This window comes from Mustela erminea, chromosome 5 (assembly GCF_009829155.1).
Source record: "Mustela erminea isolate mMusErm1 chromosome 5, mMusErm1.Pri, whole genome shotgun sequence".
Taxonomy (NCBI): domain Eukaryota; kingdom Metazoa; phylum Chordata; class Mammalia; order Carnivora; family Mustelidae; genus Mustela; species Mustela erminea.
Genome location: NC_045618.1, coordinates 1,973,325 through 1,990,349, shown reverse-complemented (window position 1 = coordinate 1,990,349; position 17,025 = coordinate 1,973,325). Strand labels below are relative to the sequence as shown.

The 17,025-nt window shown below is 54.9% G+C and overlaps 1 protein-coding gene and 1 long non-coding RNA gene across 4 annotated transcripts; both read left to right on the top strand.

Annotated features, from left to right (window-relative positions):
- Nucleotides 1-857: 857 nt before the first annotated feature.
- Nucleotides 858-4,598, top strand: LOC116590312. 3 transcript variants are annotated; one of them, XR_004285542.1, is made up of 3 exons: nt 858-1,675; nt 2,080-3,984; nt 4,314-4,598. It is a non-coding gene; the product is annotated as an uncharacterized LOC116590312 (long non-coding RNA). The 3 variants fall into 3 exon arrangements; XR_004285543.1 differs by lacking the exon at nt 858-1,675 and having other exon boundaries at nt 1,721-2,419; nt 2,579-3,984; XR_004285544.1 differs by lacking the exon at nt 858-1,675 and having other exon boundaries at nt 1,721-3,724; nt 3,856-3,984.
- A 3,369-nt stretch (nt 4,599-7,967) lies between these two features.
- MESD (mesoderm development LRP chaperone) lies at nt 7,968-16,571 on the top strand. The gene is made up of 3 exons (XM_032341932.1): nt 7,968-8,218; nt 13,648-13,880; nt 15,262-16,571. Exons 1-3 carry the CDS (start codon nt 8,018-8,020, stop codon nt 15,527-15,529), a joined length of 702 nt encoding a protein of 233 aa, XP_032197823.1. The 5' UTR covers nt 7,968-8,017; the 3' UTR covers nt 15,530-16,571.
- Nucleotides 16,572-17,025: the final 454 nt, after the last annotated feature.

The window sequence follows — 17,025 nt, the reverse complement described above, 5'->3', positions numbered from 1 at the left end:
GGGTGGGGGGGGCACCTCTCAGTCCAGAAACAGGCCCTCCAGGTGCCCAGCACCAGCTGGGTGTGTCAGCCAACGGAAATGTTTGTTCCTCTGTCCCTTCCTAGGACCCACGGTCACCTTTTTTTTCCAGCCAGCCAGTTAATATCACTTGTTACTAAGATGACCTTGCAACTTACCGTCCAAACTGAAACCGCTCTGAGAGTGAATTATAAAATATGCTATTAAAAAGTTAACCAGGAAAAACAGATACAGACCTGAATGGATAGTCACCCGACTTAGAACAGAGAGTGTCCTTGGATATTTCTAGAATCTAGACGAACCCACTTGTTTTGCAGCCAGGGCCAATAAAACAGACGGTTTTCTCAACAAGCAGCAATTACATAGGATTAAGCCCTTTTAGTTTTCTATGATTGGAAACCGGGTGGACTGATCAAAGTCCTAACGTGGTAACCCAGGAAAGCACCCTATTCTTATGTAGCTCCAAAAAACATATTAGGACAAGTCAAACCCTTCCCGCCGTACCTAGTGGATTCATGAAACTGCTCTAGGATTGGGATTTTTCCCCAAAGCTACTTGGAACCCGGGGTGGGGGGCTGTTTCCCTTCTATATATGTGTCTTCTCTTTGCTGGACACCTTGTACCCCTCGAGGAACTGGTCACGTGTAGAAGTTTCCACTATATTTGCATTAACTTTAAAAACTTACAGGATTAGGGGGGCCTGGGTGGTTCAGTGGGTTAAGCCTCTGCCTTCGGCTCAGGTGATGATCTCAGGGTCCTGGGATCGAGCCCCGCATCGGGCTCTCTGCTCAGTGGGGAGCCTGCTTTCGCTTATCTCTCTCTCTGCCTACTTGTGATCTCTGTCTGTCAAATAAATAAATAAAATCTTAAGAAATAAATAAATAAAACAAAACCTTACAGGATTATTTTCTTGGTGTCTCCTCCTACCCAGACCCTTCCCAGGACTGCCTCCACCCTCCTTTCAAGTTACCTGACTTTCTGCCGTGGCCCATTCAGTCCACAAACACTGGACACCTACCATGCAGCGTCCCCTACACTAGGCACCCACGTTACAGCAAAGTAACGAAGTCCTCAAAAGGATAGAGCCCAGAGAGGCAACACAGCCGCACAAGCAAGTTGTCACAACGTCGTCACTGGCATGGTGACCGCAGGGAGGAAAGGAGCTGCCTCGGAGATAGTGGGCCGCACGGAACAGCCCAGGGGCAAGTGGGTGGGGTCACGTGGTCAGCTGTGACCCCTGAAATGGGAGGGAAGTGATGTGCCTTCCTTTCAGCCAAGGCAACGCAAAGCAGATCTGCGGTTCTCCATTCTCTCTTGCCCTGCTCTAAGCACTCGGAGACGGTTCTAGAGGGTGCAGCTCCAAGACCGTGGGGCCTCCGTAAGCCCAGCGGCTGGAGTGCACGGTGCGTTGACCTGTACGGGACATGTGACAGGAGCCAGGCAGGAGCCCCGAGTCACACCGCAGACCCTCGGTGGTTTGTCGCTGTAGCATATGGCAGTGCAGCTAAGTTAAGAGCGGCCGTGTGTGCCTCTCCAGTCCCTGGAAATCGGGCTATCTCTTTAGAAACCTCACTCGTTACCCTTTCCGACCCTCTCTGAAAATATAACGGGAACCCAAGGTACTGTGCGAAGTGCTTTTCATTACAGTGGAAATCGGGTGAGAGAAGCTGCTAACATGGGCTGAAGGGTTGGCGGAGGGACGGTGGATGGAGCAGACAAGCGGAAGCCCAGGCCAGTAGGAAATAGCGCGGCCCCTGGAGAACGTATTCTCCGTGCCCGGCCTGGCTCATGGGAATTTAACAAAGAAAGGAGCCCGACACTGAAAGACAGCTGGTTGAGGGTTTGGGTTCCGGGAGGCCAGGTGGGACCGACAGGTTGGGCCAGCCGGGATTGGGGAAATGGGCTTTCCCTCCTTTCTCGCTTATTCTAGAAGGTGTGTCCACCCCCCGGACTTTGAGCAGGTATAAAATAGCGGTATGAACACTATTTGGGTTTGGCTTTTTTTTTTTTTCTTTTTTGAACTGTGGCCCTATATTCCTTACATAAAACTTTCCATTTTAGCCATTTCTCCAAGCTTAGCGCCGGCTCAGCGGAAGCGCCCACCACCCCCGCTTGTCACCTTGCTCTCTGGTGTATCTTGTTCCCAGCCCATCAGAACACCTAGGGAGGGTCTCACCCGTCCCTCCCGCATGCTCCCCATCCCCCTGCCCGCCCCCACTCCTTCCCTCTGGCCTGTCTCTCTGTTCATCTGAAGCTGAGTATGAGAGCGAGGCCGGTGTGTGGGCCGCTGACCAGGAGAGGCTCACGTGGGCACCCAGCTCTCAAGATCTGGGAGACCTGGAATGTTCTCCTGTCTAGCTCATCAGAGATCCCTACGTAGAAGTGGAGGTTGCTTTCACGGGTAAATTCTCTACCTCCTCTCCCTACTGGTAAAGGATCTCGAGGGGTATTTTCCAGAATTCTGCAGGGCAGAAAAGATAAATGCCAAGATCCAGGCTTCAGCTCCCTGAGAGTAGAGTTCCTAACGCTGATCATGCCTAATTCTTTTTCTGTCTCTCAGGGTGCCCAGCACCTAGTAAGTCAGCAACTACGGATTGCCTCGCAGTCTCCATCCACGTGGAGCCTCCCTGACCCCAATACAGACTCTCCAGCACTTCTGCCCCTGGTGTGCCCAATGCATAGAGTGGCCCTTAGCACGGGGTACTGTCTTCCCACAACCCCGGCCCCTCTTTAAGGATGAGGACTTGATCCGTCCCCCTCGTCCCCCACACCCAGTGCGCCGTGTGGTCATCAATAAATTTTGTGGAAGAGATAAAAAAATGAATTAACCTGTTGGCCATTCTTTGCAAGAAAGGCATGCTTTTGTTGAACCCAAATCCTGCTGGCCGCAGCTCTTGCTCAGCCATGGACACAAAGTCACGGACGTCCACCGCGGAGACATGGCCCGTGGGTGTGGTCAGGATTTACAGCTCATGGCTCTAGGGTCGAAGCATAGGCCTAAGGCCTATTCGCTTAGCAAGTGTGTTCACCCCAGTTCTCTTCTAGCTTGTGGAGAGCCCAGGGAGATGATTTTCTGGAAACACAGATCATGAGTTCACTGACTGTCATTGCAAATCGCTGTGCCAACAAAGTGTAGGGAATGTCTCAGACGACACAGATAAAAAAAGTCCTACATTTTCTTCTAGCAGATTCCGGTCTGATCCTGAAGGTTTCAAGGCAACTGCAGTATTAGGGATAATTTGAATTAAGTGTATTGTTCTGAGTACTTTAGTTGAAATTAGACTTCTTTCCCCTACAATGTTTAGGGGCATCCCTGTGTTTACATGTGTCTTACCCCTTTTAAAACACAACTGATTTGAAATCCCACTCCTTAGAGAAAACCATTAGAGACATAACTGGGCTATTTTCCTATGCAGACATATGCATAGCTGTATGATTTTAATACCGTTCTATAATTTTATTTAACAATTCAAACAAACATTTCTAATATGAACAGATGAACACCTGTGGCTCCTAGGTAACGACTGTGATGTTTTCCATTGCATAAATGGGCTACAGTTTGCCATCTGTACGTGTAGGTTTTTCACAGTCTGAAGTCGCTGAGCATGTCACGTCCTCCTGCTTTGTGGAAAGCGGGACATAGGATTATGACAAGGGGCGAATGAAACCATACATCTAAAGGACTCAGGGGACTTTGTGCCACGTGGTAAGTGCTCGATTTTATTTGCAGTACTCTTGTTTTCATCGTCTGTCTTCTTGGAGTCCGTTCTTGGAAGCAGAATTGCTAATTCCAGGGCGATTTTCAGATTCTCCAGATCATGGACTTTTTTTTTTTAGGATTTTGATACTTTTCACCTCATTCTCATGTAGAAAGATTGTACCCCTGGAAGCGAACGGGTCTGCTTATTTCCTGAGCATTGTCAACAGGGCACAGGACTTGAATTTATATTTGAGCCCAGATGATGGGTAAACTTATGTATCTTGTTTGGGTAAACTTATATATCTTGTTTGAATTTGCATTTCTTCACTACCTAGTGAGGTTCTGCAGTTTTTGCTCATGTAGATGTTGGCCATGGACTGATGTTGCACAAATAAAGAGAGTGTGTGTGGCCTTTCCCCTTCTTCGGCCGGGGAGTTCGTCTTTTTCTTGCTGAGTTGTAAGCTAGTTTGTCTCTACCCCGTCGGAGCTTCATGTACTTTTTGCCTTTTAACTTACTGTCACCGTGTTTGGCAAACACAGGTTTTAACTGTTGTCTCATTAGACGAGTCCTACTCTTCTGTTCACAAATCATCAGGTGGTTGGAGGTGGACTCTGGGGCAGTCACGTCTCTTCTGGAAATCTGGAATTGCTGCGTGTGAGTAAACTGAGGGGCAGCTAAACCTCGGGAGACTCTATTTTGCCTCTCCTTGCACTGGATTCAGAAGTAGCCAAGTGAAGAGGGTAAAGAGCCATGGTCTCCCCATGTCCACTTTAGCTCCACCCCTGGACCCTCCTCCCACTGAATTTAAAGATTCAGACTTTAAATGGTTCATGTTTGGTGCACCAGAGCCTCCAAAACCACGCTGTATCCTTTAGGTCATAGGCGTCTGTTATGATCGATGAGTACATATGCCTTTCCCGCTTGTCAGCATCCTGAACATCACAACTGCCTGGTTCCTGACACCGCAGGCAAGTCTTTCTGCAGCCCCCAGGCCAGGCCTCCCTGCTCTGTTGCTGAGTGTCACAAGCCAGGATAAACCCAGATTATCCAGACGGCTGGATGTGAGATTTTACCATCTGCAGTCACGGAACCACTTGGAGGTGGGGTTAGTATTAAACCCCCAAGCAGTGAGAAGTTCGTGGCTTCCTTCAGCCCATGACCATGCCGTCCCTCTCACTTGGGCTCCCCTCCTCTCCTGCCCTCCAGCACTGCCTCGGGCCTGGGCACATCTCTCTCGTCCCATCTGAGCGCCCCTGCCTCCAGCGTCCTTTCCAGTGGCTCTTGCCCAGTTTCACGATGTGACCGGCTCAGCAATTACCCCAGTGGGTGCCACATGGAAGAAAGACACATCTTATCATCCGAGGCACCCGGGACCTCTGATGAATGCTATAGTTCCCAAACCAGCATTTCCTCTTATTTAAAACGGGGATATTATTACCATCAGATCCTCCCTTCAGGTCCTGACCTCCTGGAACCCGCACGACACCGACTGCGTATCCTTTATCTCCTCCGCTGCATCGCGAGCTCTTTCAAGCGGGGACCCTGTTACATTAATCCTTCCAGCAGTGCCTCACCTGCTGGACCGCAGGCCCTCGATAGATCAATTCTCACTGAAAGTTGAACTGAGTCAACTTCCAAACACCAAAATGGTGACAGTGAAAAATCAATCCAGTTGTTTTCACATCAGAGGATTATAAACTGAATTGATTCGTTCCTTCGATGAAAGTCGGTAGCCGTGGAATTTTTTTTTTTATATGATCCCAAGAATTTCTGTGAAACACTAAATGACCCTCTCCCCCACTACCCCCCCCTCCGCCCCGTATAACCAGATTCTGTGGCCCAGGACTCTCCACACTTTTGCACCTTCGCTTGGCAGCTGGCAAAATAAATGACCAGCGGGACCCCTCCCAGCAGAGCACATGACCGACCACAGCTGCTCATGTGTTTTAGCCGTGACTGAACCGGGACAGGGCTTTGAGCCACTGGGTGGAGCCGTGTGCCCTGGGGAGAAAGCTTATGACATTTCCCCTATGATTTCAGAAAAGAAAAGAAAGAAAAAAAAGAAAAGGAAAAAAAAAACTCTTTTTCTTAGAGTCTCTGCTCCATGTCAGTAAAAACATGTCATGGTCTGTATACATAGAGATGCATGTGTGGGGACAGGCAAGGTCACCAGGCTCTGCAGCGGGACAGAATTCACACACAATTGTCCTCAGGGTGAAAGGGAGGCACAGACACGTCCACAGCCACCACCTCCTCTCTTCCCGGGATAACACAATCCCGCTTTTATCTGGGGTGACAGTGTATACAACTAGAAGACAGTCTCCCAGCCTCCTCTCTCTCTGCAGGGCTCGGCTCTGGCCAGATACAGGCAGAACTGAGCAGGCTGCGAATTCGGTAGAAAAGTGGGCTCCTTGACACCTCCCCTCCTCCCACTTTCTGGACGCAGGGGCTCCAGTCACCATTGCAGAACCCGCAGTGAACTTGAGGAGAGACACCACGGCCTGTAGAATGGGGCAGGGTAAGGAGGAGGCTGGGTGCCAGGGGACTGAGGAGCTCCAGGACCAGCCCTCCGGGCTTCTGTTTCCAACCACTTCTGAGAAAGAGAAATGAAACACTGACAACAAAGCCCTCTCTCTGGTCGAAGCCACTTTAAAAGGAGCGCGGTTTTCTGTTACATGCAGCTTAGGAGTCTAATCCTAGGAAGTGGGGATCTACTTATTTGCTAGGGCAGCCGTAAGAGCGTGACAGAGCAGGTGGCTTCAACGGCAGCACACACTTCCTTACTGTTCTGGAGGCTGCAAGTCCCCAACTGAGGTGTTAGCAGGGTTGGTGTCTCTGGAGACCTTTCTCCTTCACTGTGCACAGCCGCCTTTTCCCTGTGTCTTCCCATGTCTCTCCCCTATAGGACTGGGACCTAATCTCTTCTCGTAGAAGAGCATAGTGCATTGGGAGCCATCTTCGCAACCTCATTTTAACTTAGTTACTTCTTTAAAGACTCTGTGTCCAAACACAGTCCCATTCTGGGAGACTGTGATTAGCACTTCAACATAGGTAATCTGGGGACGATACAATTCAGCCCATAATAGAAAGCATGAATAAAGAGGTTTATTGTGGTTTTTTTTTTTTCGTAATAGCATAAAAATTGGTAATAAGTGTCCATAAACGGGGGTGGGGGTAATAGGGGAATAAACTATTGGTGTGTTAATGGAGAAGCAGGCTATACCTACTGAAGAATGAAGAAGGGAAGTTCATCTGTCCTGTTGCGAAGTGGAAGACACTTAAGGAGCCAACATGCTTACCAGTACGTCCACTCTGCCGTAGACATACGGGTCGATGCAGCGAAATTCGAACGGACCCCGTTTGCAGTGACCTGCTAATGTTTATGATGCACAGAGAACGACGCTGGGGTACAGTGGTGGGGCGAAGGGGAACGCTTGGCACTGCGTCCTGTCGAGTATCCTACAACTGCAATCAGTGATTCGTGTCTTTCTTGCGTGGTTAAAACTCGGAGAGAAAGACCAGCGAACGCATCTCTGGCCCGGGCTCTTCTACAACAAGAAGCAAACACACAAAAATGATCCAGCCTCGGAAGGCATTAGTCCGAGCCTACAGTACTGGGTTAAAATCAGACGAAATACTGAAACTGTCCTAAAAATAAAAAGTAATCTTTTTGGGGGGGGGGACTGGGGGGTCCTCGCGTGCCAGAGAGGGCGGCGACCCCGCGAGGCAGGCTGGACCGAGCGCCCAGCGCGTGCAGGCGAGGCCTCCGGACGAGCCGAGCTACCTGCCGCTCGCTCGCAGGGCGGCCGCGGGAGACGGAGAGGCGGCGTCCGCGCACACCGGCCCGGCTTCCCCGGAGCCCAGGCGGTCCCAGGACTGCAGCTCCGGGCGCTCCCGCAGGCCGCACGGCGAGGCCCCGCGAGGCGCTGTCCGGGGCTCCCGGAGGCCCCGGCGGCGCTGGTGGACGTGGCCTGCGCGGCACGGAGAAGAGGCCAGGCCTCCGCGAGCGGACGGGCCGGCGACCCGCGCTGACCCGGCTCGGGCAGACACCCCCATCCGGACCGCGGGAGGGACCCTGGGGGCGGGGCGGGACCAAGATGGCGCGGGGGCGGGACTCCTGGAGGCGGGTACGAGGCGGGGCCTGGTAGGCTGGCCCGGGGCTGGGGGCGGGCCTGAGGGCGGGGACAGGAGGGGGCTGGGGGCGGGGCTGGAAGCTGGACCGGGGCGTGGCTGGAGGCGTGTCTGGGGGCGGGGCCCGGCGGCGCGCGCATCACTGGTCTCCGCGGCGGCGGGCGAAGATGGCTGCCTCAGGCTGGGCGCGCGCGGCCCTGGTCCTCCTCTGCGCCTCCGACCTGCTGCTGCCGCCGCTGCCGCCCAGGGCCTCCGCTGCCGAGGGCGCGGCCCGGACGCCCGGCGAGGCCAGCCCGCCTCCGCGGAAGAAGAAGGACATCCGCGACTACAACGACGCGGACATGGCGCGTCTCCTGGAGCAGTGGGAGGTCCGCGCGCGCGCACTGGGCCGTCCCCGCCGCGTCCCGGGCCCGATTCCCGCTGACCCCCGGCGCCCTCCGCCGCCCCGTCCGGGTGTCTCCCGGCCCCCTGACGGCCCCTCTGCCCAGGCCAGGCCTCCCTGCTGGCTGCCGCGCGCGAGCCGCCGCCGCCCCCCAGCGCCCCCGCCGCCCCCCGCCCCAGGGGCCCCCCAGGACGGTCCTGTCCCGCTTTCCGGGCCGCCGGTCCCGGGCCGGCCCTCACGCCTCTGCCCTTCCGTACCTTCGATGCGGGGGCCCCCGCGGTCAGTGCGCCCGGCGCGTGGGGGAGGGGGCCCTTCCCGCTCTGCTCTGGGATGGGGGTGGGGTAGGAGGGCGAGGGTCATCCCAGCTTCAGTCGTTGGCCCGACTTCAGGTCAGCAGGACTTCGGGCTTCTCGCTGCTGTATTCTCTGCCGAGAGTTTTGTAGTTTGGGGCGGGGGGTGGCTTCCTTTTGGGAGCGGGGGTGGAAGCAAGGGCTGCTGGCTCTCAGGAAACTCGCATTTCCTTTAAAGGAGCGGAGGCGTGTTTGCGAGAGTGGGTTTTCGGTTCCTTAGTGCATGCACCCGAGTGTGTAATCTTTTTAGAGAAAGTTCAGCAAAGGAGAACATGTGCCTTTTTCCCTTGCAAAGGCGGTTGGATGGTCCCGGCTGATTGGCGTGGCTGGTGGAGTGGAGTCAGAAACGTGGGTTCTGCTCACTGTGTATCTTGGGCAAGCCCTGTTTCCTCTCCAGGCCTCAGGTTCCTTATCTGCAGAATGAGGTTTCACCGGATGAAGCCTTCCCACGCTGGTGTCTTTATTTTGTGGGTATCTCTGTGCACATGGTCGTGTCTGATAGAGGCTTTCCGTTTAAAATACCGTCAGAGGAGCTGGGCTGGGAGGGAGCTGACTTGTACTTTCGTATGTTATCAGCCCTGATGGTGAGATTGGGGTGGATTTGGGCGTGCACCCCACGGACAAGGAGGGAACTCCCTGTGGCAGTTCCTTCCCCCTTTGCTGTCTCCCTTTCTGTCCTGTCTCTTTATGGACTTGAGCAAATGAAGGTTTTGATCTCCCAGTGTAAGAACACTACCTCTTGAAGAAATCCTACGCGGGAAATACTAAGACTGGGAGCTAGGCAGCCGGTGGGGGTGGGGGGGCGGTGTGGTGGAGACGAGCCAGATGTCCCACTGTCAGGAACTAGGTGACAGGACTAGTAACCCTGATACAAACTGGGAACTGCTGAGTTTTGTAAAAAAGGAAGAAGGTGTCTTGGGACTTTCAAAAGGTCCCAGGAAGGAAATGGCATTTTAGATACTGGAGGAGGTTGTGGGAGCTGGGCCACAGGAGCTGAGGCTGGGGCACGAGGGAACGGGGCAGGAGGTGCCAATGGTAATTGTCCAGGCTTTGGAATTGGACTGCAGGGTCTCAGAACACTTGTGAGATTCGCTACGGGAGAACCTGTCCATGCTTTAGTTTCCTTATCTGCAAAATGAAGACGTTAGTCATACCCACCCCAAAGTAGCAGGAGGATTATCTTTAAGAAAGCCCAGATAGAAGGTAGGGTAGCGCAACTCCCACTGGAAGCCGTGGGCCTGTGAATCTTCTGGTAGCTTAGCTGGAAAAAGCTCTGTCCGAAGTTAAGGGAAGGTTGGTGGGGACCAGGTCGGCCTGGACCTCGAATGCTCTGGGGTCTGCACTTTGTTTAGAAGGCAGTACGCCGTCGCTGATGAGTTTGATGACCCAAATACTGGGATACAGGGACGCTCACACGTGATCATCCCTACCTTTGGACGGAAGTGTGCGTTCACCCTCTCGTGTTCCCTCTGTGCGGACAGTTTTCTAGCTGAGAGCATAGCATTGGTGTAATTTTCTGCTGTTCATTTTTTCACTTGATAGATTGAGCATTTGCCCATGGCTACTGCATGGTGTTCATCATACCCTTTAAAGGCTTCGGAGGATACCCTGGAGCGGGTGTTTCCGCTGTGGGAGGTTTTCGAGTAGGGGATGTCGTGGTTAGAAAAATGGGTTGGTTGGCAAAGGTTAGGACGGATGGGCAGGGAGAGAATCTGAAGGTAGAAACGACTCCTTGGTTAATGTTTACTGAGTTTTCGTTAGCTAACCGGACTGCTCGGAGCACATTCACTCATCTCAAGCTCTCGCCCTGTTTTCTAGATGGTGACAGGGAAGCTCAGAGAGGCTCAGTAACTTGCCCAAGGTTGCACAGCAAGTAAACTGGATTTCAGACTTTGTCATTTGACTTGCAAGGCTGTCCTTTTAACACTTTCACTGTGGGGCCGTCCACACTGGTGAACAGAAGTGCAGCTGACAGGTAGCAAGAAGGGCCTGGGTTAAGCCAGAAGCTGCAGGATCCAGCGGAAGGGAGACACGTGAGAGATCGTACGCTCAGCTTGGTGGCTGGTGGGTTGTGTGACCAGGCAGGAGACAGCATGATCTGCTCAAAGCACGGGTGTTGAATCAGCTTTACCACTTGGTAACTGTGACTCTCCCTTTCCTTAACCGTAAAGCCAGAAACATCCCCCTTGACAGGGTGCGGAATAGACCCGGTGAGCTAATGTTTGCAGACACTCCCCCACACCCACGCCCCCCAGCTATGATTTTTCCTCCCCGAGTGGCGAACCCTGAATCCATCCCCCAACTCCTTTCCATCAGTGGGAGAATTGGTGTGCCGTGGAGAGGCCTGCCGCGCGTGTTGGGGGTGGGGATGGGGCAAGGGAACGCTTTCTGCTGTGTTAGACTCAATGCTGAGTCCCAGCTGGTGTAGGTCATTCTCTGATGACACTTTACGTAGGGGCAGGTTGCAGGGAGGGGTTCTGGAGCCAGCCATGTGGGCTTGCTCTTCCGTGTCACCCCTGCTGCCATGTGGCCTCAAGTCACATTTGTCTTCTCTGAGCCTCACCTACCCACCCCATGTTCCGTGGGAGCCTTGTAGGGCCATCCTGCAGGCTGGGCACCAGCGGCTCCGTTCATGCTAGCTCGTGTGTTACCGTCAGGGACCTCAGGAGCAGGGAAAGGATCTGCCAGAAGGGGAGTTGAGCTTTGCAGTGGAGAAGTGGGGAAGCCGCTGGAAATGTGTAGAGGCAGGGCTGGCCTGGGTCTGGGAGTGCCTGGGGTAGGGGCTTGATGGCTTCCTCAGGGAGAGAGATAAGGACAGTAGGTCAGATTGCGCAGGGAAGAAGCGGTGGGACCAATAGAGCCATAGAGCCGGACTGGTGGCCATGCTGTGGTGCTGTTCTACCCCCGCTTATTTTGTAATAGAAACACACATAAAGCTATAAGATGGAAATTTTGTTTGAAACGGTCCGTACCCTTGCTGTACCCCCTGGACTTCTGATTATTAGCTTTCATTAAATGCCTCCTGTGACCTACTGGACTAATTTTCTGAGCTCTTAAGTGAAATCAGTGTGAAAAACGCAAATGTCCTAGGTTCCTGAGCCAGCCAGAAGTCTTGAGGTGTTTTAAGGAGACCGTAGCAGATGTTACAGAGAAGTAAGAGTTGAACGAAGACGGAAACAGCCGGGGATTCTGGCGGCCAGGCGGTCCCGCTTGATTGTGACCGTGGGGTTCCCGTAGGTGGTTGGAGGCGTGAGGCCTGGGGCCGGCACAGGCTGTTTCCTGCTGGTCTTTATGTCATCGAATCCCCAGACCCTAGGAGGGAGATGCCGCCGCCCTTCCCATTATAGGTGAGGAAAGGGATTTTCTAAGCCGCCCCAGATCCCCTCATGGGACAGCTGAGCCCCTGGGTGCAGATCGCCTCTGCGCACAAAGCAAAAGGAGAAAGAAAACCGGTCAGATGGGAGGGTCGCAGAGTCAGGAAAGCTTGGTATGTCGTGTGCCGTCACACTGGCGGGGCCCTGGGGGTCACCTCGCTCTGCTTTCTTTTTATAGATGAGGAAGCAGGCCCCGGGGGTAAGGAGTCTTATGCGAGGCCAGCCAGGTGGTGAGGTGGGTTAACGCTAGATCCCAGATCGAATGAACGGGGGCTGGCTCCAAGCTCTGCTGTAGACGGCTCTTGTGCTCCCCCTTTATTGAAAATATTTTAAAAGTCCTTTATTGTTGGTTTGTCAGGAGGACCATGGAAGAGCAACACAGGGACTGTTTCATTTTAGCTTGGTCGTTTTTCGTTTTCTTCGGTAACCTCTGTATTGAGAGGTGATTCACTTGCCGCACAACTCAGCCATTTAAAGCGCACATGTCGGTGGCGTTTTCATAGGGTCGTGCAGGTGTCACCTGCCTCAAGTTTAGAACCTTGTCATTGCCCCAGAAACAAAATCTGGTCTCACTCCCCCTCCCCCGCATCTCCCAACCCTGCAGCCAGCCCCAGCAGCCACCAGTCTCTGTCTGTTCTGGACATCTCACCAGTGGCTTCACACACCAGGTCTTCTGTGAGTGGCTTCTGTCACTTAGTAGAGTGTTTTCGGGGACCACCTACCAGTCATTCATTTCTTTTTATGGCTAAGATTATTAGTCTTTTCTCCGAGGAACTCTGGCTTTAACCTATTTTTATTTATCAGTCTGTTTACCTGCCTGCCTACCTGCGAAAAGTCACGTGTTCCCTCGGTGCCTCCCAGTCGCATGCAGCCTGATGCCACAGGGAGTGCTCGTCCCCCTTCCGGGCCTAGAATTCCCTTCCCCGAAGTGGAGAACAAGATTGCTGTTATCCTTATTATATTTACTTGTCCGGAGGAGGAAGCCTAGAATTCTCGCACGGTGGTTTGAGGCTTGCTGGTTCACACCACTGCAAGAACCAAGCCTGTTAACTAAAACTGACTGACTGTTCACAGTTCTGACTGTTTAGTTCACGTTGGTATACGTGGAATGCAGATTTTAAGTGTAGGGTGCTATGAATTTTGACAAAGGGATACACCTGTGTCGTCCACGCCACCACCGAGATAGAGGACAGTCCCGTGACCTCAGAAAGCTCCCTTGTGTCCCTTCTCAGTCCACCTCATCTCATTCTGCCTCTCAGGGGTCACCACTGTTTCTGGTTTCTGTCATCCTAGGTTAATTGTGTTGGATCTTGAACTTTAGATAGCGGGCTTGCAGCACGTCTGATTTTTGTGCCCAGCACGTTGGTCCCTAAGTCCTGTCTTTCCGAGGTCTGGGACACATCTTTGCTGTGTTGCAGCTCGTTGTAGGACCGAAGGAGAACATGGTCATTTTTACACTCTGCCATGCTGGGTAGATTCCTCCAGAGGAAAGCGCTGATAAGCCGTCATGCAGGGTCTCTGGTGACCTGGGGTGACCGGTGCTAAGTCCCGCTGGAGACTAGGGCTTCGCCTAGAGGTTGAAGAAGGGTGGGCACTGGGTTTCCTTTCTCCTGGGAGAACTTAAGTCGTGCGCGTGCACCTGCCGGCCAGCGAGCGCGTCTGACCACGCCCGTGCTCTGCTCTTCTCGCAGAAGGACGACGACATAGAAGAAGGGGATCTCCCGGAGCACAAGAGACCCTCGGCGCCTATCGACTTCTCACAGATAGACCCGGGCAAGCCCGAGAGCATCCTGAAGATGACCAAGAAGGGGAAGACGCTCATGATGTTCGTCACCGTGTCCGGAAGCCCCACGGAGAAGGAGACGGAGGAGATCACCAGTCTCTGGCAGGGCAGTCTCTTCAATGCCAACTACGACGTGCAGAGGTAACGCCGGCCGGCCAGCTGGGGACGCGGCAGGCCGTGCCGGGCCTCCTCCCGTGGCCGCAGTGGCGTGTCCTTGCTGACGGTCCTCGCCTCGTGCCCTGGCCTCTCCTGTCTCTGATTTTCTCTTACCGTGTATTTCTTTCTCTCTCTTTCTTTTTAGAAGAGCGTTTATTGTTGGTCACAGCCAGCAAGCTTTTTTTTACTGTCTCATTTGATCCTGAAGTTTTCTTTCTCTTTGTATCTTTAACTTTCCTGCTGTCGGGGTGGAGCGGACACGCGATGTCACGCGAGTGTCAGGTGCCCGGCCTGGCGCTTCAGCAGCCGTGTGCTCTGCCCCTGTGGGGGTGGCTCCCGGCTGTCATCACCCAGCTCTGTGACGGGGCCTCGGGCCCTGCATTGTGCCTTTGTCCCCAGGAGGGTGGCGTTAACTGTCACTTTATCTGAGGGAGGTGGAGCAGGTTAGCGTCCGCCGGGCAGATGCGGCACAGCCTGACCGTTTGCCCCCAGGTCTCTTCGTGGGGGCCGCACCCACGCTCAGGCTGGGAGCGGAGGGTGGGGGGAAGGTGAAGGGCGCAGTGCTCGCAGTCCAGAGGGGCCCTCGGCCCAGTGCTGAGGATTTGCCTTTTTCCTCCCCAGTAGCGGTCCTGAAATTCAGGGTCCTCCTGTGTCCCGGGTGCGGAGAGAAGAGCGGGGACACAGTAGGAGGGAGCACTTAGTGCCCGCGAGGGCGCGCTGCTCTCCGCGGCGGGACCAGCTGCGAGGGGCGCAGGGGAGGTCAGGGCCCTCTGAGGGGCGGGGTGCGGCCCTTGGGGATTTGTGCCCCTGGCCACACCGAGGGGCCGTGTAGGCCTCTGTCTGCTCGTCTTCACCCCTGAGGACCTGCTGAGTGTTGGCCTACGTGTGACCCTCCGGGCTCGGGATCTCTGTCCGGTGACCAAGTGTATCTCTGAGCCTTCACGGCCCCCTTACCGCAACCCAGCCGAAGCCCATGGTTTTCACCCTTTGTCTGCCAAAGGCTTTGGGCAAAGGAAACCTTCACTGGGTGCCTCAGGACGCAGAACAGATTCAAGGGGTAACCGCCTCCCGCAGCCCCGGGGGTCCCCCCAGACCCCTTGCGGACGCTGTCTCAGCGCGGGCGTCCACACCACGCATAGCCGTGTGCCGTGTGTGCGGTTTGAGCAGACGCATGAAACCCTTCAGTCAGCTAGTGCTTTTGAACCTTAATGTCAGTAGCTACTTGGCCCTGAAAACTACAGGTTTTTCTTCTGTAGTTTTGTTGGATTTGGGGGGGATTATTTTTCTGGCTACATGCCGCGGAGCGGTTCTGCCCGTGAACACTTTACTGGTGTGTGCTGACCTACGATCGCACGTCTCCGTCCAGGTTCATCGTGGGATCAGACCGCGCCATCTTCATGCTTCGGGACGGGAGCTACGCCTGGGAGATCAAGGACTTCCTGGTCAGCCAGGACAGGTGCGCCGACGTCACCCTGGAGGGGCAGGTGTACCCCGGCAGAGGCGGGGGGAGCAAAGAGAAGAATAAAACAAAGCGAGAGAAGGGCAAGAAGCAGCAGGAGGGGGTCCCGAAGTCTCGGGCCGCCAAGGCTGCCAAGGAAGACAATCGAGCTGGGAGTAAGAGGGAGGAGCTGTGAGCGGCCGCCGCGGCCCCTTCAGAGGAGCCCTCGGGACGGAAGACTGCTCCCCGGGCGGGGCGGCCACGGGCACCCCTCGCCGAGGACATCCTGCTTTCTTCTGGAAGTGCCCATAGGACCAGTTTGTGGTCCACGTGAGAAGAACTGTCTGAATGGCTTCAGGAAGGAAGACGGGGTCTTGTCATTCACGTTGGACAATGACACGTTCGCGTTTACCATAAAGTCACTGTATGCGGAAGCCCGACATGCTTTTCCCATTTCGGTATGGGGGTGTCACTGACTCCTACAGCCACGCTTCCGTCACCACGCCGGTCCTGGCCCACGGGCGCGCCGGGTCTGTGCTTCTTCCTTTCTGTTCACCGGGGCTGCCGCGTGCTGACCAGACGGACGCAGACTCGGCGGGACCGGGCTCTTCGGGCTGCACACGTGGCCTTCGGGACTGTCGTAAAGCCCTCCCTGGGAGCCCTGCGCGCACTCGGGGTTCTGAACGTGCAGTGGGATGGCCCGATGTCTGACCCCCCACATCGGTGCGGAGGACGTCACGCGGATGTCCTCTACTTTGAATCCCGGGGGGGCTGTCGGTACGTGTGTGGGTTTACGCAGTCGTCCGGGTCCGGGTTGTGTTTCCTGTCCTGCGTGGGGTTCGCGCGTGCCACGTCGCGGGACGGTGCTGAGGGTGGGCGGCGGGAGTCAGCAGGTGGGACAGGACCCCGTGACCTCATTCTCCTCTGCCCGTTCTTTGATGAAGTGCCTCAACTTGTCGCGTCCTGGACTGCGGGGACGCGCCACCCGCTCCTGCCGGGTGTGGCTGTTCGTACGTCAGGCCGGCAGGATTTAGCTGCCAGTGTCATTGGTGAGAACTAAAATTACTTGTACAAGACTTCCGTTGTGACTTTTTCAAATCAAAAATAGCGCATGTGCGTGGTTCCAAATGTGACTGAGGAAGGTACAAAGTGACAAGTTCATGCCTCCCCCTGCCACTGCCGCCTCTCAGGGGAAGCTCCCGTTAAGTTGTTTCTAAGAAAAAAAAGTTCGCTCAACATCTTGTAGTGACGTGTTCCTTCCAGCCGCCACGTCCCCTGACTGGGCAGGTCTTCGGGTTCTCTGGGCTGAAGCGCGCCGTCTGGCTCCGCAGGTCTGTGCTGCGGCTGGACGGTCTCCCCGCCTCCACCTGCCCTCCTGGCCGGCCTAAAGGCGTTAGGCACGGTCAGAGCTAATCCCGGGGTCCGTGTGCGTGAGCCCCCTTAGGAGGAGGGCTTCCTTGCATCTCCCACACCTCGAGTGGGGTGAGGGGGGCCGGTGCACGGGGCTGGAGCTGCAGCCACCGGGCCTCGTCCCGACAAGGGCTCTCCGAGCCCCTGGCAGCCCCGGTGGCCATCTGCCAGCTCTCGGTGCTCTCTGGCCGAGACAGCAACTGTTGTGGTTGGATCGTGGTTTCAGCCGGACGCGGGGAGTGTACCTCCACACTGCGCTAAGGGAGCCTGTGTTTCCTCATG